Source organism: Lissotriton vulgaris, chromosome 9 (genome assembly GCF_964263255.1).
Source record: "Lissotriton vulgaris chromosome 9, aLisVul1.2, whole genome shotgun sequence".
Lineage (NCBI taxonomy): Eukaryota > Metazoa > Chordata > Amphibia > Caudata > Salamandridae > Lissotriton > Lissotriton vulgaris.
The window spans coordinates 412,821,047-412,841,225 of record NC_141697.1 but is presented as its reverse complement, the minus strand read 5'-3'; the positions used below and the strand labels follow the sequence as shown (position 1 = coordinate 412,841,225).

Here is a 20,179-nt window from a genome sequence, read left to right as displayed (position 1 = left end):
GCAGCACCTCCGCAACCGTGTCCCACAGAGTGTGGGTGTAGCGGCCCAAGAGACAGTTGGTGTTCACTGACCGGAGCCCCAGGCTCACAGACGAGAAGACCTTCTTCCCGAACTGCTCATATCTCTTGGATTCCCGATCGGGCGGGGCCGTCGGGAATGCGGTCTGGGAAGTGGAGGCCTGGATGACCAGGCTCTCGGGGGTGGGGTGGGTGGACAAAAAGCAAGGGTCGCCCGGCGCCGGGCGGTAGCGTCTGGCCACGTTCCTATCCACAGGGGGACCTGTGGCGGGCTTGGACCAAGTGCCCAGCAGAACGTCACACAAGGCCTCATTGAACGGCAGAAGGGGCTCCGCGGAGCCGGACTGCTGTTTGAGCACCTCAGTGAGGAGATTAGTCCTCACGGCCGCGACGGGGAGCTCAAGGTTTAGGGCCTTAGCTGCCTTCGTCAACACTACACTGTAAGCAGAACCCGCCTCCGAAGCCACAGTCGGGGGCGACGTAAATCCAGTGTCTGGCGATGTGTCAATACCACTGGCCTCCCCAAGCTCAAATGTCCAGTCCTGATGAGACTGGCAATCACGTGCCAGAGGGTCCTCGGACCCCTCCCACTGCTCCTCGTCACCCAGCTCCTGGAAACCAGGATGAACAGCCAGGGCCTCCTCGTGGAGATAGAATTCTCCGACGGCCGACGGAATCGGCGCCCAGCGGCGCCCTTCCGACGCCTGAGGCGGACCGTAGGAAGCATTGGGGTCGGCAACCACCACGGCTGCCGGGGACGACACCTGAAGGGACGGCGCCGGTGAGGTCGTAAGGTCGACCGGCGAGGTCCCGGATCCGGAGCCGGATCCAGCGAGGTCGCGCGGCGCCGGGACCGAAGTCGCCAGCGGCGCCGGGCCCGAAGAACCCGACGTCGTCGGGGCCGAAGCGCCCGACCCGGAAGGACCTCCAGACGGAGCCGATCGGCCCGAAGGCGCCACGGGAACCGACTGAGGAGGGAGGGCCCTCATGGCCATGAGGTACCTCTCGACCTCCTCCTGCGACGCGCCGTGCCCAGGGACCCGAAGGTGTGGGGCAGGCGGCGACGCTTGCGACTCCCGCGGAGCCGCGTGGGCGGTGTCGCCCGAACCCCCGGCCGCATCGAGCGAGCGTCGGGGCGGGTCGGAGGACCGATGGTGTCGCTCCGACCTCTCATGCCTCTTACCTGAGGACTTGGATCCAGACGATCGGTGACCACTCCCGGAGCGTCGATGACTCCGACCTCGCGACCTGTCCCTCGACCTCCCGTGGGACCGGGACCGGGACCTGGAGCGGCGCGGGGCCGACTGCCTCAGCTCGAGACGCTTGCGGGACCGCTCCCGCCTAGCCTTCGACGTCAGGGCCCGGCAGTCGTCACAGGTTCGATCGTCGTGGTCGAGGCCTAAGCACTTCAGGCACCGGCGATGGGGGTCCGTGACCGACATGAGTCGGCCGCACTTCGAGCAAGGCTTGAACCCGGGCATCCCTGGCACCGATAGTCGAGATCGACTAAGTAGAGGATCAAAAAGATCAAAAAAGTTTTCAGTCAAAAAGTGACTGGGGGTAGAGCTTCTTCCGGATCTGCGCTAGCTGGCGCGGAAAAAAGAAGAACTGACGTCAGCGCGCATGGGCGCCGTCTATATACTCCGATGACGTCATCCCGGCGCTCACGACGCCGACGACGGACGCGGAGCCGCAGACGACGCCTAACAGCGCGCAGGGGTATTGCTACGCAAAAATTTCCGGATCCAGTCTGACGCCTGGGGATATTCTAAGGTAAGGAATCTATCACTAACGTGTCTCTTTCAGATAAGGCCTGCCATAGGAGTGACTTATAGGTTACTGTGTGTCCTTGTATGTGTTAGATATAGAGATACTTTACCTAAAGCAAAGGGTGATTACACCACCTTGCCCCAGCTGAGTGATCAGCCAGTTGTGTCAAATAGTAAGGCAAGGCCAGGGGTGGCACAATACGTGCTGCAGCCCCTGGTAGGCCTTGGATTCACCTATGCCCTGGGAACCTAGGGTACACTGTACAGGGGCTCACAAGGTGATCCATGTTCCAATTGGTAAGGCACCTAATGTGCCTTGGCAAAAATTTAAAGAGAGAACAGCAGGCTGTGGGTCTGACTGGCAGGCCCACATCCACATTAAGTCAAAAACCAGTGAAGCAAAAATTTGGTGTGACCATAGGATAGCAGACCCCACTCTCCTACAGGTGTGCGAACCAATAATCACACTAGAAAGTCCTGGAGGACGGAACGGCCAAAGAAGCCATCCCTCCGGACTTGGCTGTCCAGGCAGTAGTGTCTTGCAAACGTGTGCAGCGAGGCCCACGTAGCGGCCTGACAAATGTCCTGCAAGGGGACTCCTCGGCCCAGGGCAGTAGTGGCCGCCGTGGCCCGAGTGGAGTGGGCCCTCAGCCAAGGAGTAACACACTTGGATGCACAACACGATCCACCGAGAGATGTCCGCTTCTGCATCGTCTGCCTCGCTGTTCGTCGAACCTGAAGTGTCTTTTTTGACCGAAATTGAGCACAAGCTAAGCAGTCGGCTTCGTTGTGTTCTGGAGATAAACACTTGTTACAGACTGGGTGTTTATCAATGTGTGGGTATTTAGAGTTACAGTTGGGGCATCGCTTGTATGGACTTCGTTCCATGGACGATTGGCCCTGGTGTCGAGAAGGCTACGCGGCCTGATTCGACGTCCTGAGTAGAAAGAACAGGAATAAAGTTGTTGGCACCGATCGAAAACAATACCGACGCCCCGAAGGCCTTTAGAAAGTTTTTTATCTATTTCCGAACTCAGAGTAACGAAGGTACATCCGAACCCAATGGCGGAAAAAAACAATCTGAAGATGAGGATGCCCATGCGCACTGTAGTCCAGGGGAGGAGCCACCTATCTCGTGATACTTCGAAGACTCTTCCAGGACAACAATGTGCAATCATCCGGACCCAACACTAGGCAGCGATCTATGCACCGATATGAACTCAGCAGCCCACATGCCTCGAACAGGAGGCTTAGAAGAAAGAGCCTGAAGCTCCGTTATGGTTGGGGGAGAAAGCATACAAAGGTCTAGGGAGGTATTCAGACCACTAGCATCACCAAAGTCCTCTCGCCAGTCTGACTCCTCAAGTTGGTCTGCTAGAGGGTCAGAAGACCCCTCCCAGTCCTTCTCACCTTCCTCTGGCTGCCACTCAGGGTAGTAGGGTAAAGCCAGGGATGAACAGAGGTACAACAGTACCCTCGGCATTGGTACCAGCGTCTGTCAACGTTGGTCCGGCACTGTGTCCAAGTAGGGGGAGAGTCTGGGGTAGATGCCGGCAGACACGAGGCAAAGAACTACGCGACATAGCGGAAGAACATATCTGGTTTGGCAACGCTGGGAAATGCACACAACAGTCACCCTCTGTAGCCAGTGAATATTGTGGGAAAACAACTTCGCTCCGAAGAGAAGATACCCGCATAAAAAATAATCGTGGATATCGGAGAGGAGAGGGTACCACGAACACTATCATAAATAGAAGAAAAGAACTAAAACGTTTTAATCACAAATAAAAGAGGAAAAGATTACTAGACTGCTACGCAAAGGCACAACTTTATAACCCTGCGAATCTGGTCGCTAAGGATATTTAAAGCACACGACCACATCACACTGACAAGATTGTCCAAGATTAAAGAATTTGAATCCTACTGGGAGGCACAAGACGACGGTTGGCGATAGTGAAGCAACACCACCTCGACTCCAATAAAATAGAAGGATACCACTTATATGAAAGTGAGGACCCCGCTATTAGTTGTCCTGATGAAGGTGTGACCCCATCCACGGTACCAACACCGAAACGCGTCGACGCACAGAACAATTGAGAATCCAAATAAAGCCTAGAAGATACCAACTATATGTAAATCTAATAATTGTGGTATGAATACATGAATTGTGCAAGGCTATTGGATCCCACAAATTGGTAGAAATAACATTCGAGCGATTACAGTAATTGGGGTGTTTTTGATGTTTTGTATATTAGTGTTATTGAAAATCAATGTATTTGTATTTTTTTTTGTATTTGTATTTTAGACTTGTAGAGCGCCTTATCACCCCGGGGTCTCTAAGCGCTTGACAGGCGAGTGGATACTGGCAAAAAGAAACAGACTAGATATTACCCCATGCCTCTTGGAAAAGCACGGTTTTTAGCTTTTTCCTAAAAGGTAGGAGTCTGGTTTCTTTGCGCAGATTTTCAGGCAGTTGGTTCCAAGCTTTGGGCATTGTGTGGGAGAACGTCAGTCCACCGATGGAGGACCGTTTGATCCTAGGGCAGATCAATAGAGCGGCATCGGCTGAGCGTAAGTTCCTGTTGGGGGCATATGGGACAAGGCGATTTTTGATGTATTTCGGGGCTTGCCCATATAAGGCTTTCTGCGTGATGCATAGGCCTTTGAACTTGGCTCGTTGATTCACTGGCAACCAGTGCAGCTCCCGAAGAAGGGGGGTGGCCGGTGTCCTTCTTGGTTTATTATAGATAAGTCTGGCCGCGTCATTCATGACGATCTGAAGTCTTTTGGTTAAAGCGGACACTGCTCTTCTGAGGGTGTCCTCCTTTAGGATGGAAGATAGTTTGCACAGTTGTCTCAGGAGGCCTACACAGGTGCCCACCACCGCCGAGACCTGGGCTGACATAGTGAGATTTGTGTCGATAATTATGCCAAGGCTTTTTACTGCTGTTGCCGGTACTGGGGGGTTGCCTAATTCTGAGGGCCATAGGAGGTCGCACCAAGGGCTAGATGATGTCGTGATAGCAAGAACCTCTGTCTTGTCCGGGTTGATCTTTAAGAAGTTTGCCGTCATCCAGTTGACGGTAAATTTTAGAATATTCTTCAATTTTTGATCTGCCGAGGGGGAATTGCCTATCTGAATGATGATCTGAGTGTCGTCAGCATAATTGTATATATTACAGTCCATCTTAATCAGAGATGAAATGAGGGGCTGCAGATATGTATTGAACATCAAGGGGGACAGGGCTGAGCCCTGAGGGACGCCGCATGTAATCTTAGCTGCCTCTGACACCAGGTCATCCAGTTGTACTTTCTGAACCCGTCCACCAAGGAACAAGGTCAGCCAGGCGTGGGCCGTGCCCTTGATGCCAAACTCCCCCAACCGCGACAGAAGGTCATGATTGACCGTATCAAATGCCGCGGAGAGGTCGAGTAGCACCAGGGCACAAGGATCTTTATTATCTGTTTTAAGACGCAGGTCATCTAGCACGGATAGCATGACTAATGGAAAGGGGCGACCAATCGGTCCCCCCGAACGTATGGTGGAGTACCCCGATCCCCCCGGGAAGCCATCTTGGGCGGGAGGCGAGTCTCGGCTGGTATGCCCGAAGCGGCGTAGCCGGGGCGCGCTTTTTCCCGCCCTAGAGTGGGTTGTCCTAGACACCGAAGCCGCCAGCCACGCCCCCGGAGGCGGGCGGAGGCGGGTTTACGCCCGCCCGAAGAAGGATATAAGGAGCGACAAGCCAAGGTAGCATCCTCTTGTTCCTGTGCTCTGAAGCTGCACCTCCCCGCTGCACGTGAGCTCGAGACGGAACGAAGAGCCAATTTTGACCCACCCACCAGCCCCTGAAGACAGCAAGTGGTTTGAAATAAAGTTTTGATGGTAAACGCAATTTTCTTACAGGTTGTTGATTAAAGTCGTGATTCATTATGCAATAAAGTGGATAATTCTTTACAGTATGTTTTATCGAATAAAGTTTTGCACCAGGGTTGATCAGTGATGTTTCGACAGTTCATACTTTGAGCATCTGTGTCTTTTAGTAATTAGTCTTTTTAGTTCAATGTCGTATTTATTTTTTCAGTCGGGCGGTAAGGTCATGATCGGTGAGCAGTAATTGGAAGATCCCTATGGGGGGGGGGGGCGTCACCCATTACGGATGGGAGCGCCCAGGGGGAGGTGGCCATTGGCCCCTCAACGGGGAGGCGGTCCCTTCTAAGGATGGGACGCCGAAAGGAAAGGGAAGGCGGTCAAGGCCCCTCCCTGGATAGGAGGGGCTACGGGCCCCTCCTGGGAATTTCCCGGGGCCAGGACATCTGCGACGGCAGATGTGGTAAGTTGTGTGGGGTGGGGAGGGGGGTCTACGCTACCTTCTAGACACCTCACACGAGTCCTCGGACGACCATAAAATGGCGTCGAGTTAATTGGGGCCCCCGTCAAGACAAGGGAAATTGGTATGTGCACAGGAGGTACAGTCCTCTGTGCGGCCGCCCCTCACAACTGAGGGGGTAGTTCTGGTTTAGGGATCTGACACCGGTTACGACCTTGCCGTTGGCCCTTAACGTTAGGATGTACAATTTCAATTTAAGAATGTATTTGGAGGATGTTAGTATCGGCTAGGAGAACCTTTGTATTAGAAATATGTTAAGGTCAGCCAAAACATCGTAATGTGGAAATGAAATTGTACATGATCTGAAACTGTTATTTTAATGTTTTAACTTTTGTTTCATATTTTAATAAATACGGCCGGGAGGGTAACTCCCTCCCGCCTTCCAAAAGTTCAGAAAACGTTTCCGTATTCCCATTCTTGGGGATTTGTGTTGAGAGGGGGTGGCGGGTATCTCAGCCATATTCCGTGCTGTTGTGGGCTCTAAACCCAGCTTGGTTGGGTTCAAGTAGTGAGTTACTCTCCGGGTGGTGAGAGAGGGTGGACAGCACATGAGGTTCCAGTATTTTAGCTAAAAAAGGCAGTTGAGATATGGGCCTGTAATTCTTTAGAATCTTGGTGTCAGCACCGGCTTTTTTTTAGCAGAGGAATCAGTCGCGCCTCCTTAAGAATGGAGGGGACTTGTCCAGAGGTAAGGGAACCGTTTAGGAGCAATAAAATGTCGTCCTCCAAACCTGGCCATGCTTGTTTAAATATCTGTGGGGGGCAAGGGTCCGCCGGAGAGCCAGATTGGACTTGGTTCATCACTTTTTTCAAGGTGTCCTTGGTAAGTAGGGGTAGGGAGGTTAACGGCTCAGTGACTGTCTGTGGGGGGGGGGGGGGGGGGGGGGGGGGGAGAGTTTGAGGGATTACCGGGCAGTCAAATCTAGGGGTGCTTTCGATTTCTATCAAGAGGTCGGATATCTTTGTGGTAAAGAAGGATTGAAATTTATAGCAGTCTTCTTGCGTAAAAGAATTGAATTGAATTGAATTGAAAATTCCATTTATATAGCGCATAACCACCCGAAGGCCTCGCAGCGCTAGGGACTGAATTCTGTGTGCGACTGCAGGGAAAGATTAATGCGCTTTTGAGAACAGATGGGTTTTCAATTCTCTCCTAAATGACATCAGGTTGCTGTTTTTCCTGAGGGACAGGGGTAGGGAGTTCCATGCCTTCGCCGCTGAATAGGTGAAAGAGCGGCCGCCCCATCGGGCTCTCTTGATTTTTACTTTGGTTGCCAGGTGCAGTGAAGCTGAACGTAGGGTTCTAAGCGGCACATACGGCGGTATTAGAGGGTACAGTACTGCCAGGCCAGTTTGATGAAGGGATTTGTGCAGGATGCACATGGCCTTGAATAGTGATCTTGAGGCTACTGGAAGCCAGTGAAGCTCCTTTAGGGCGGTTCTCGCTGACTGCCAGCGAGGGATATTAAACAGTAGGCGGGCGGCGCAGTTTTGAGTGACCTGAAGTTTTTTTGTCACTGTTGCCGGGGCCCCAAGATATAAAACATTTCCGTAGTCCAGGCGGGAGAGAATCAGGGCCTGGACCATGACCCTCCTCGCCTGGAATGGGAGCAGAGGGAGCACTTTCCGGAGCATTTTCATTAGCCCTATGCATACCGAGGCAGTGATAGTAGCTTGGGACGAGAAGTCTAGCGCTCTGTCCAACCAGACTCCCAGACTCTTTATCTGCTCTTTAGGAGGGGGGGGAGTACCGAGACACAGAGGCCAATCATCCAGGAAGGAGGTAGGGGAGGAATTACCAAGCACCATGATCTCGGTCTTCTCCCCATTGAGCTTGAGGTGGGAGAGTTGCATCCACCCAGCTACAGCCTCCAGACATGGACCCAAAGTGTTCGACGAACCCCCCTCGTGGTCCACAGAGACCACGAGTTGAGTGTCGTCAGCGTAGGTGACAATCCGCACACCAAAGGGGAGAACGATCTTCTCCAGAGGCTGCATATAAACATTAAACAGCGTGGGGCTCAGGGAGGAGCCCTGAGGAACCCCACAGCTGAGAAGATGTTTTGATGATGTCACCTCGCCCTCAAATACCTGGAAGAAGCGTTCCTCCAAAAAGGAGGTCAGCCACAACAGGGCCGCGCCCGACACTCCCAAGCCACTCAAGCGATGTAATAATGTGGCATGGTTCACAGTGTCGAACGCGGCACTGAGGTCCAAGAGTATGATGGCTGTTTTACCACCTTGGTCCATTATGGCTCTCGCTGCCTCCGTGACCGCTAAAAGAGCGGTCTCAGTGCCATGTTGTGGGCGAAACCCTGTTTGGGAGACCTGAAGCAATTTGTTGGATTCCAAATATTCCCCTAATGCTTTGTTGATATGCCTCTCCAGCAACTTACTCATCCATGGAAGCAGCGAGATAGGGCGAAAATTGGATAGATTGTTAGGATCCAAATTCGTTTTTTTTAACAGGGCCCTTACCATTGCACACTTCCAGGCGGCTGGTACAGAGTTGGAGGTAATGGAGGTATTAAGAGCCTCCAGCAAACAGGGGCGGATGGTGTCCATTGCTTTCACTAAGGTCTGGGGTGGAGCAGGGTCATTTGGGGATCCTGAAGTAACCTTCTGAGCAAGAGAATCTAAAGTATTAGGGTCCAGGAGTGGAAAGGTAGCCAAGGAGCAAGAAGGGGGCAAATCTGAATCTGAGGTGGGCAGTGGATTAGTGCCCCCATCATTTGCTGCTAATTGGGAATAAATGGCCTGAATCTTCTGTGAGAAGAAAGTGGCAAGATCCTCACAGCGGGCCTGCGCCCCCTCTGATATAGGTCTCTCAACAGGAAGAGATATCAGAGATTTAGCGATCTTAAAAATTTCCCTCGGTGAATTAGCTGCCATATTAATTTTATTTTCATAAAACTTGGCTTGAGCAAGTTTTATCTCCCTCTTGTAGTGCATTATAACTGCCCTGTACTCCAATTTTTTAGATTGAGAGCGGTCTTTCCTCCAGGCTCTCTCCGCTTTCCGGCATGTTTGTTTCAGGGCCCTAAGGGCGAGAGAGTACCAGGGAGCGACTTTGGGCCTTCTGATTGTTTGCAGGGAGCGTTTTGGAAGGACTCGATCTAGAGAGTTGGAGATCCAGTTATGAAAATTATGGACTGCTAGGTCAGGATTCTCCGTTTTTTGGGGCAGTTGTTCGGAGAGGGCCTGTTCCCAGGTGTGAATTGGAAGCGCGCTCCATTTCCTACCCCAATGCCTAGTATGGGGTGCAGAGGTAATGGGAATATTGATGGACCATGTAATGGGAATTAGACAATGGTCAGACCATGGCAGTGGTACTGGTGCTTCCACCGAGAGCGTGTCCAAATTACTGAAAACATGGTCCAGCAGATGGCCCCTATTATGTGTCGGCTGAAACCCCTTTTGGGTAAGACCAATGGCTTGGAGGCTAGAGCGGAGGTCGTTAGCAGCGGCATTGAGGGGATCGTCTAGATGCAGATTTAGATCGCCCAGCAAAGTGAAATTGGCAGAGGTAAGTACAGAGTAGGCGGCTAAATCTGTTATGTTGGCAATAAAATCACCAGAAGCGCCTGGTGGTCGATATGCCAAGATCCCAGAAAAGGTAGTAGTCGGAGACAGACATAATGAGAAATATAGGTTTTCACACGATGAAGAGGTGGAGGGGGTGATGCGACAGCTATAAGTATCTTTATAAATAATAGCTAGTCCTCCACCCCTGCCTGTCTGACGATTATGACATTTGATGGTATAGCCTTGAGGAATGGCCCACACTACTGTGGGATTATTGTGGAACTGGAGCCATGTCTCTGTTAGGAAGAGAGCCTCTGGGTTGTGCTCCTGAAAAGGAGGTTGTTCCTTCTTTTTCCTCAGTTCAGTAAGCACTTGGAAGATTTCCTTCTGGGGGTTAGGTGCTGTGGCAATTCTGCTTTCGTAGAACTCACTTTTCCTAGTCCTAATGGCATGTTTATACAAGGCGAGTTTTTCATTATATAAGGTTTGGCAGTTAAGATCATACCCCTTTCGCCAGGCTCTCTCGCACTGTCGCAGGGCCCGTTTCAGGAGTCTCAAATCGTCATTAAACCAGGGAGCGCCTTTGCCTTTTTCCCTGATTTTTATCTTACGTGCTGGGGCCACCACCTCAATCGCAGATTCCAATTTTTGCGATAGCTTTTGACTGGCCCTCTCTAGGTCATCTTCAGGTAGTCTGTTTAGGTGGGAAGGTTGCTGTAAAGTTGATAGCAGAATATCCGGATTAATGGAGTTCCATCTACCCGCCATTTGTCGGAGGAGATGCTTTCTTGTCTCGGAAAGGCTAAGCTACCCTGTAAAAGGTAATGATCCGACCAAATGCAAGGCGAAGAAGTGACTGGGCACAGAGCAGGTACAGAGGTCCATATTAGGTCCAAAGTATGACCCTTCATGTGTGTTGGGCCTGTCACTATCTGGGTTAATTCTAATGCGGTCATAGAGTCTTCGAGCTGTTTGGACATAACGTCTCTAATGGGCTCCTCCCAGTGGAGATTAAAATCGCCCATCACCACGAGACCCTCATATCTTGTACGGAGGTCGTGGACCAGACCCAAGAAAGGTTCAAGAAAAGGTGGGGGAGTTCTAGGCGGGCGATATACGATGATTATCGTGAGGCAATTGGTTAGGGACAATATATATGAGGCATGTGAGGCATAATATATATGTACTGAATTAGGTTTTTTATGCACTTTTTTAACTGAAATTTCCTTCTTGTATTTTTAAAGGTATGAGATGTTTGTTTATATTGTATGCTTTCAGAACAATTGTTTTTTCTGAAATTTTAATTCTGAAATAATTTGTATCTATTTTAATAAAAAGATTGTAAACGTTACACTTTGGTCCTTGGCCTGTCCCTTTATAACATGTTTATGGGTATCTTGGACACAGAATAACTTTTTCTATACATACTGTGGTTTTTATAACTACTCCAGGGATATTCTTTAGACTTGCTTGGTCACCCCTGGGATTAGAGCCAGGGAAGGTACCGTGAGGTCAACTGGCACCGATCTGGATCTATGAGGGCCCTGCGGCGCAGAGGTCGGAGCTGCCGGAATCAAGGCCTAGTGCCCCCAGCAGAGTCTGCAGGGCCTGAAGGCCCGCCTGTGGAGTCGAGCTGTCCAAAGATGGAATGGAGGGCTTCTTAAAAGGCACAAAGCTGGGCAGGGGACGCTCGAGCTCCCAGAAAGGGAGGAAAGTGTGGAGTCATCCCGGCGGGCTCTGAAACTTGAGCCGGGGAGCGGTGACGCTTTGGAGACCACGACGCCGACGACTGAGTCGACCGACGTCACCTACCGACGAGCAAGTATACTGCTACAAAACAAATTACCCGGATCCAGTCTGATGCCTGGGGGTAATTTTAAGTTAAGGAATCTATAACTAATAGTCTCTTTCAGATGTTCCAAACAGATGCAAGCGCTTGGGCCATGGTCAATTTTCCGAAACAACTTTCGTGAGTATTGACGGAAAGCAAGATGTGGATTATGTATTTTTGCCAATGCTTAGAGTCCAAAGATAAAATAAATCAATTTTTTTTAAATTAATCCTGTAAAGCTATTTGAAAACTTAGCTAAGTAATTTCATAGTGAGCTGTGTATCCCAGCACCTGCAAATTGAGGGAGAACAGCAACGGAATATGCTACTTACCAGTATGCATCTGTTCTTGGCATTTAGGGCTGCTGACATTCATATCTGTGCATAGATCGCCGCCTAGTGTTGGGTCCAGATGATTGCACATTGTTGTCCTGGAAGAGTCTTCGAATTATCACGAGATAGGTGGCTCCTCCCCTGGACTACAGTGCGCATGGGCATCCTCTCCATGAGATGGAGTGTTGTACAGTAAGAGTGAGTTAGAATGAATGCTACAGCTGCGACAGGCACCGGGGAGGAGGGTGGGCGATATGAATGTCAGCAGCCCTACATGCCAAGAACATATGCATACTGGTAAGTAGCATATTCCGTTCGAGGCATATGGGCTGCTGAATTCATATCTGTGCATAGAATGTATAGCAGTCTCTCCCTTAGCGGTGGCTACCTGTGCCAGCTGTAGCAGTCTGAAACAGAGTTTTTAGAACAGCCTGTCCTACAGCAGCTTGCTGTTTGGAATGTACATCAACACAATAGTGTTTCGTGAAAGCCAAGGAGTAGAATGCCTGGATACACAAGATGATCCATCGGGAGATGGCCCTCTTATGTACCACCTTGCCCTTTTTAGCGCCCACGTAGCGAACAAAGAGTTGGTCATCCACCCAGAACTGGCGTGTGCGATCCAAGAATAAGGAGAGCGCACGTTTTGGGTCCAGACGGTGGAGCCGCTCTTCCTCCTTAGAGGGATGCGGAGGCGGAAAGAAGGTGGGCAAAGTGATGGACTGCCCGATGTGGAAGGCTGTGACAACCTTGGGCAGGAAAGATGGCTTAGTACGCAACACAACCTTGTCCGGATGGACGGAAAGGAGGAGTACAAGAGAGGGCCTGGAGCTCACTCACTCTCCTGGCAGAGGTGATGGCAACCAGGAAAGCAGTCTTCAGTGTAAGAAGGCGGAGAGGACAGTTGTGAAGTGGCTAAAAGGGAGCGCACATCAGAAATGTAAGTACAAGGTTAATCCCACTGAGGCATCACAAACGGAACAGGTGGAAATGTGTGTGTGATGCCTTTTAGGAATCGATTTACAATAGGGGACTTGAACAAAGAAGGTTGATCAGGCAGCCTCAAGGAGGCTGAAAGGGCAGAAAGATAGCCCTTGATAGTGCCCAGAGCAGAGCCCAGCTGGGCAAGAGAAAGAAGGAAGAGAAGAACCTCAGAAAGAGGGGCATTAAGGGGATCCACAGCCTTTGCTGTGCACCATGCCACAAATCTGTTCCACCTGCAGGCGTATACCGACTTTGTGGAGGGACGCCTGGCTGCCAGAATAATGTTACAGACTTCAGGAGGCAAGTCAAATGGCCTCAACTGTCGCCGCTCAATCTCCAAGCATGGAGGTGGAGACTGGACAGGTTCGGGTGGAGGACAGTCCCCTGCTGCTGCGACAGAAGGTCCTCCTGAAGAAGCAGACGAACCGGGGGATCGACTGACATACTGAGTAGCTCGGGATACCAGTACCTTTGTGCCCAGTCCGGAGCCACAAGGATGACGTGGGCCCGGTCACGCTTGATCTTCTTCAGCACTCTGGGCAGCAGTGGTATAGGTGGAAAGGCGTACAACAGACCGCAACTCCACTCGCGACGAAAAGCGTCTCCGAGCGAGTGCCGCCTTGGAAATTCCAACGCGCAGAACTGATGACATTGCGCGTTCTCTTCGGTGGCGAATAGATCTAACCAAGGCTCTACCCACTGCAGAAAGAGACCTTGCGCCACGTCAGAGTTCAGACGCCATTCGTGATCCATCATGCACCGGCGGCTGAGTTTGTCCGCCCTGGCGTTCAGAGAAGCTGCCAGGTGTTGAACCACCAGGGTCACGCCCTGATGTTCCAGCCATTGCCAGAGGCGCAGAGCCTCCTGGCAGAGGGTCCACGACCCCACCCCGCCCTGTTGGTTGCAGTACCACATGGCGGTGGTGTTGTCCGTGAACACCTGCACTACACTCCCTCGGACAGACGAGAGGAATGCCTTCAGTGCTAGACGAATCGCCCGCAGCTCCAAAAGGTTGATATGGAGCCGGGACTCCGCCGAAGACTAGAGGCCTCTGATCTCCGCCTCTCCCATGTGGCCTCCCCAGCCCTGGAGGGACGCGTCCGTCACAACCACGTGCTCCGGTTGGGGAAGGGAGAGGGATCTGCCGCTGACCCAATCGCGGTCCGTGAGCCACCACTGCAGCTGTCTCGCAGTGCCCTCCGAGATCAGGACGTGGTCGGACAGGTTGCCTTGATGCTGGACCCACTGAAACTTCAGGTCCCACTGCAGAGCCCGCATCAGCCACCTGGCGTGATGCACCAGTAGGATGCAGGAGGCCATCAGCCCGAGAAGCCGCAGCGTCAACCTGACCGACATCCGGGATAACGGTTGAAAGATGGGAAGCAGAGCCTGAATATCCCGGACCCGCTGTTCGGGCGGATAAACCCGAAACCGCGTAGAGTCTAGAACCGCTCCGATGAAGAGGAGCTTCTGAGAGGGGCACAGGTGTGACTTCGGCACATTGATGGAGAACCCCAGCTGGTGCAGGAGGTCTGCCGTCGTCTGGAGGTGGTTGACTACTGTCTGGTGCGAGCCCGCCTTCAACAGCCAGTCGTCGAGGTAGGGGAAGACTGAAACCCCTAACCTGCGCAGATGAGCTGCACCACTGCCATCACCTTTGTGAACACCCGTGGGGTGCTGGTATGGCCGAAGGGGAGCATGGTGTACTGAAAGTGCTCGTGGCCAACCGTGAACCGCAGGTAGCGCCGGTGGGCCGGGAAGACGGGGATGTGGAAATAAGCGTCCTGCAAGTCCAACGCTACCATCCAGTCTCCTGGGTACAGGGCAGCTAAGACCTGAGCCAGTGTCAGCATCTTGAACTTCTCCTTCCGGAGGAAGCCGTTGACGTTCCGTAGGTCCAAGATAGGGCGTAGGCCCCCTTTGCCCTTTTTGGGTACCAGAAAGTAGTGGGAGTAGCAACCACACCCACTTTTGGCTCAGGAACGTGCTCGATGGCCCCCTTGGCCAAGAGGGCCGTAACTTCCTCCTGCAGAAGTCGCAAGTGATCCCCGGATACACGGTGGTTCTGCGGTGGCATGGCTGGAGGAGTCGCCTCGAAGGGGAGGGAGTAGCCCCTTTGGACGATCTGCAGCACCCACCTGTCCGACGTGACTGTGCGCCAGTGGAGGAGGTGATGGCGAACCCTGCCAACCACTGGCGTCACATGGGCCTGAAAGCGGAGGCGGATGCTGCGGGGGAAGGTGTGGACTGACCTCTCCGTTGTCCCCTACTGCCGCCATGACGGTTTCCACGGCCGCCACCGTGTTGGGTATTACCCTGCGGAGCGTGGCTGACAGCACGTGTGGGTACACCCCTTCCGTGGCCACGAAAGGCAGCCGATTGCTGGCGTGGGGCCGAGAGGCCCAAGGACTTGGCCGTAGCCCTGGAGTCCTTAAAACGCTCAAGCGCATGGTCTGCCTTGTCGCCAAAAAGGCGACGGCCATCGAACAGCATGTCCATCAGTGTGTTCTGGACATCGGCCGAGAAATTGGCTGACCTCAACCAGGAGTGGCGGTGACCGCCACCGTCGTTGCCATCGCTCTACCCAGTGAGTCAGTGGTATCCAGTCCACACCGGATAGAATATCTGGCTGCATCCTGACCTTCCACAAGGGCTTGGCCGAGTTTGGCCCGTACCTCCAACGGACACTCTGGCAGCACTTCCGCGACCGTATCCCACAGTGAGTGGGTGTAGCGGCCCAAGAGGCATGCAGTGTTGGAAGACCGCAGTCCCAGACTAAGGGAGGAGAAGATCTTTTTGCCATACTGCTCATACCTCTTGGATTCCCTGTCCGGCGGAGCCGACGGGCATGCGGTCTGGGAATTGGAGGCCTGGATGACCAGGCTCTCAGGGTGGGGTGGGTGGACAGGAAACATGGGTCACCCGGGGCCGGGCGGTGGCGTCTGGCCACGTTCCTTTCTACGGGCGAACCCGTAGCGGGCTTGGACCAAGTGCCCAAAAGAACGTCAGTCAAGGCCTCGTTAAACGGCAGCAGAGGCTCGGCTGAGCATGACTGCGGCTTAAGGACCTCGGTGAGGAGGTTAGTCCTCACGGCCGCGACGGGGAGCTCAAGGCCCAAGGCCTTGGCTGCCCTCATCAACACCACACTATAGGTTGCCCCCTCCTCCGTAGCCACGCTAGGAGGGGAGACAAAGCCAGTGTCAGGCGAAGTGTCTAAACCACTAGCATCCCCAAGTTCACCTGCCCAGTCCTCATAAGACTGGCACTCACGTGTCAGAGGGTCCCCAGACCCCTCCCAATCCTCCTCATCACCCATCACCTGGTACTCAGGGTCAGTAAAGGATGGGGCCGGTTCATGGAAAGTGAACTCACTAAACGGCGTCTGAATCAGCGCCCTTCCGGCCCTGGAACCGGGTTGAGGGAGGAGTCTGGGACGGCGCCGCCCGAGGACGGCGCCAGGGGTGACACATGTGGGGTCGGCGCTGGGGAGGTCGTTAAGTCCACCGCCGACAACCCGGATCCAGTGGAGCCCTGCGGTGCCGGGCCCGACAGCCCTGGCGGCGTTGGAGCCGGAGAACCCGACGGTGATGATTTGTTGCCTCGGCTCGACTGACCCCTTCGCCTCGATCCTTGCCTTCAGGTCGAGTGTCTTCGTTTGCACCGGCTTCGGCTTGTCGACTTTCTGCTTCGGATCGACAACCGTCTTCTGCGGGATTCCTTTGTTTAAGTTGCCTGGCGTCGACATCGATCTCGTCGGTTCGACGGCCTTCAGCTTCGGCATGTCTGTGGGTGTACTGGCTCTCGGCTTGACACCCTTCATATGCGACCCAGCCGGGTCGACGGCCATTTTGTTTTTTGTCGGTGCCGATGGTTCCGCACCTCTCGGTCCGAAGACTGTAAAGTCTATTACTTTCGGTTTCTGTTTTGCTTCCTTCACTTTCGAGATTACCAAGGAATGGTAATGTTGGACCGATGGTTCTTGCCTTATGTTCTTAGCCGGGCTAAATTGCGGGGCTGTAGAATCAATGTTCTGATCTTGGCTAAGGTCTTCCGGCAATGCCTTGACCTGAGCCTCTGGAAGCGTATCATTAACAGTACTGGGCTCCGTACTCACGGTTGGCCCCGTGTTCTTGCCGGAGTCGTCCTCGACGGGTCCTATGCCTGGATCGTCGTCCCCTACCTCGACGATGTCGTCTTCGTCGTCGACGTAGAAGTTGGAGTCATGTTCCAACCCCAGCGCCGACTGTTGGTCTGAGTCCTCAGTTCGACGACGTCTTCGTCGTCTTTAAAGATGTTCTCCGGCTCAGGCGCTGGCTTCTGCATTGTCTGCCTCGCTGCTCTTCGAAGCCGAAGTGTCTTCTTCGATTTAAACTGCGCACAAGCTAAGCAGTCGGCTTCATTGGGTTCCGGAGATAAACACTTGTTACACGCAGGGTGTTTATCTATGATCTTTTGAATGGACTTTGTTCCATCGACGATCGGTCCTTTGGTGTCGAAAAGGCCAAGCGGAAGATTCGACGTTCTGAGTAGAAACTACAGAAAGAGAGTTGACGATACCGATCGCAATAACAATACCGACGCCTCCGAAGGCCTTTTGGCCTTTTAGAAAAGTTTGTTATTGATTCCAAACTCCGAGTTGGAAATCACATCCGAACCCAATAGCGGAAAAAAACAATCTAAGGATGCCCATGCGCACTGTAGTCCAGGGAGGAGCCACCGATCTCGTGATACTTCGAAGACTCTTCTAGGACAACAATGTGCAATCATCCGGACCCAAAACTAGGCGGTGATCTATGCACAGATATGAATTCAGCAGCCCACATGCCTCGAACACATCTATTCAATTCTGGTGACTGATTAATTATGGTGATCCGTAACTGTTGCTGCAGCGTTACTAGAAAAATTATCGGCTACACAAAAGTTCTAAATTCAGGCTGCATTTTTAGAATATTTCAAGATGAAGAATCTCCATGAGAAAATCCATGTGGTTCAGCTAGTACTTTAGATCTATAAACTCATAAGACGAAAAACATATCACATGTGAATCTAGAATTCCCAACCCTCTTTATCATCACTGAAAACCCAATTTTGACTGTGAAATGCACCAAGCACCTACCTTACATATTCTGGAAACAGGAATACTGCTGAAGGTTCTCAGCATATTTGCCTTCACACCAGGTGGTGGTTCAAAAACAAAAATACGACCAGCACGAAGCAAATTTACCGGCACCTAGGAAAAAAAAGAAATATTTGTACTTATCTATGTAATGATTTTTACACATACGTTTAGGATACAAAAATTCAGACTTACCTTAGGATTAATTTCCATAGTCAGGAAAAGTCTGAAACATGCATGAGGCTGCAAAGAATGCAATTTCTTTTCTAGCTGCATCAGCCATCCAGGAGCGAGGTGAACATTTTTGAGCACCACCCATCTAAAACACACAAACTTAAAATAAGTACTTTTTATTACATTTACCAGGGTACAGAATAGATTATGAAGACACTTTCTTGAACATACCGGCCAGATTTCACTGCAGTATTTATTGCTTTCTCAGCTTGATTAAATCCCTCAGAGGAACCTATAAGAAAAAATGTTTGATCTCAAAAGTAAGCGATTCTTCATTCAAAATAATATGAACACAGCTTAAATTGCACACTAGTCTGTTAAACACTGGAACGAATTACTTCAAATAAAATATTCAACCAAAGTTCCCATATACCTATTGCAATTGATGTTATCTGAGTATTTTGTTCAGCTGCTAGATCTTCCACACGACCACTGGCATCATACCCAGGCACAGAACACATCAGAACTGGTGTATTGGGTTTCACCTGCAAACAACATTTCAGGTAAATTAATCCTAAAAACATTGTGTAAATTTAATAAGAAAGCATGTCAAGTTAATATACTGAGTATTATGGACTTGCTTCCTCTTTATTCAAACTCAGCCTCCAGTGCCTTAAAGTCAAGTCAGTCCTGAGCAGGGCTTTGAAATCAGAGTTATCCTTGGCTCAAAGAAACCAGAACACTAATTTCTGTGAAACTCATCTATAATCTTGAGAAATTAACATGATCGCTGCAGAGACTGCAGTAAACATACACAGAACCCTCTACAAACACTACCAATATGAAGGCAATAATGAATCATTGGTTTGATTCAATTTGTTCCTAAAACTAGGACAATCTCAGAGAGAATAATCTAAACTATATTGTACATGGACAGCTAGCTACAATTAATTTCAATCTACGTAAAATGCCATATCCTGGTCAGAATACAGTGAAAACACCCGGCCTCTGTGGTAATCTATGGTCTCAGGGACACTTTTACCACATAGCTTTGTGCTTTCTAGAAAATAACTTAATCAATGAAATAAGAAGCACTTTGTTAACTTACCTCTGTGTCAACAATGTGTGCCAAGTCTAAGGGTTGATCTATAATGGACATGAAAGATTCTCCAAGAATTGTTGACACAAATGCATGAGCCATTGCTAGTAGACGATCTGGACGGAAAGCCTGAATAAGTAGTAAGCGATGTACTGCTTGTCCAATAGGCGCTGGAAAAAAAGAAAATAGTAGTTGAAATTCTGAAACAAAGTACTGTTACCCAAGTCTCATATTTTAATTTCTCATAATGAAAAAAAAGGTTAGCCATGAAAAACTGACAACTCTAGCCTTTCGGAAAATGAAGGTTCTATAGAACCAGCTTAATAACACCGGCACTAAGAATTTCCCCTTGCCTTATAGGCACGTGTGTCGGAGCTGGAAGCGGTCAGAAGACATTCGCAAAATCACCTGCATTCAAGTGCTGTAGGAAGCTGGCTCTGTATATACTATACCAAAGTAAGGTATAGTGCACAGAGTCCAGTGGATCCCCAAAGGCTAACCAAGGTAAAAGTAGATAATATTTTACTCTCTATTTGAGGTAGTGTGGGCGAGCAGTAAGGCTTTATCAGAGGGTAATGGTAAACATTTATTGTACACATTCAGGCAAGAAATGGTGTTAAACACTCAAAGACTGAACCCAGACCAACTGTTTTATCAAAAATATTTCTTTAGTTGTATTTTATTTTTAGAACCAAGCACGACTTGGTACAGGTAAGTGGAATTGTACTATTTAAGCATGGGCGAATTTTGTGAATCTGGCGTTCCCGAATTTGCGAACTCGCAAGTGTTTCTGCCAATTCGCGAGGGTTTTTTACCAGTTCGCAATTGCGAACTTATTGTCGGCTCGCAACGGTCGCGACTGTGTTGTTTCTACGTCTGGTTCATCATCACAGGTTCACAGCACCCTCTGTTTCACCACTGCCACCCTGTTTCACCCATGCCAC

At 51.0% G+C, this 20,179-nt stretch overlaps 1 protein-coding gene across 1 annotated transcript in view; it reads right to left on the bottom strand.

Moving 5' to 3' along the window:
- The window catches only part of DYNC1H1 (dynein cytoplasmic 1 heavy chain 1), a 1,654,074-nt gene that overhangs the window by 415,462 nt on the left and 1,218,433 nt on the right, over positions 1 to 20,179 (bottom strand). The window contains exons 65-69 of the mRNA XM_086937823.1: positions 19,245 to 19,405; positions 18,570 to 18,681; positions 18,368 to 18,428; positions 18,158 to 18,281; positions 17,963 to 18,076 (exon numbers count right to left, since the gene is read on the bottom strand). Of these exons, the coding sequence (XP_086793949.1) occupies positions 17,963 to 18,076; positions 18,158 to 18,281; positions 18,368 to 18,428; positions 18,570 to 18,681; positions 19,245 to 19,405 (572 nt within the window). The remainder of the gene's footprint in view (positions 1 to 17,962; positions 18,077 to 18,157; positions 18,282 to 18,367; positions 18,429 to 18,569; positions 18,682 to 19,244; positions 19,406 to 20,179) is intronic.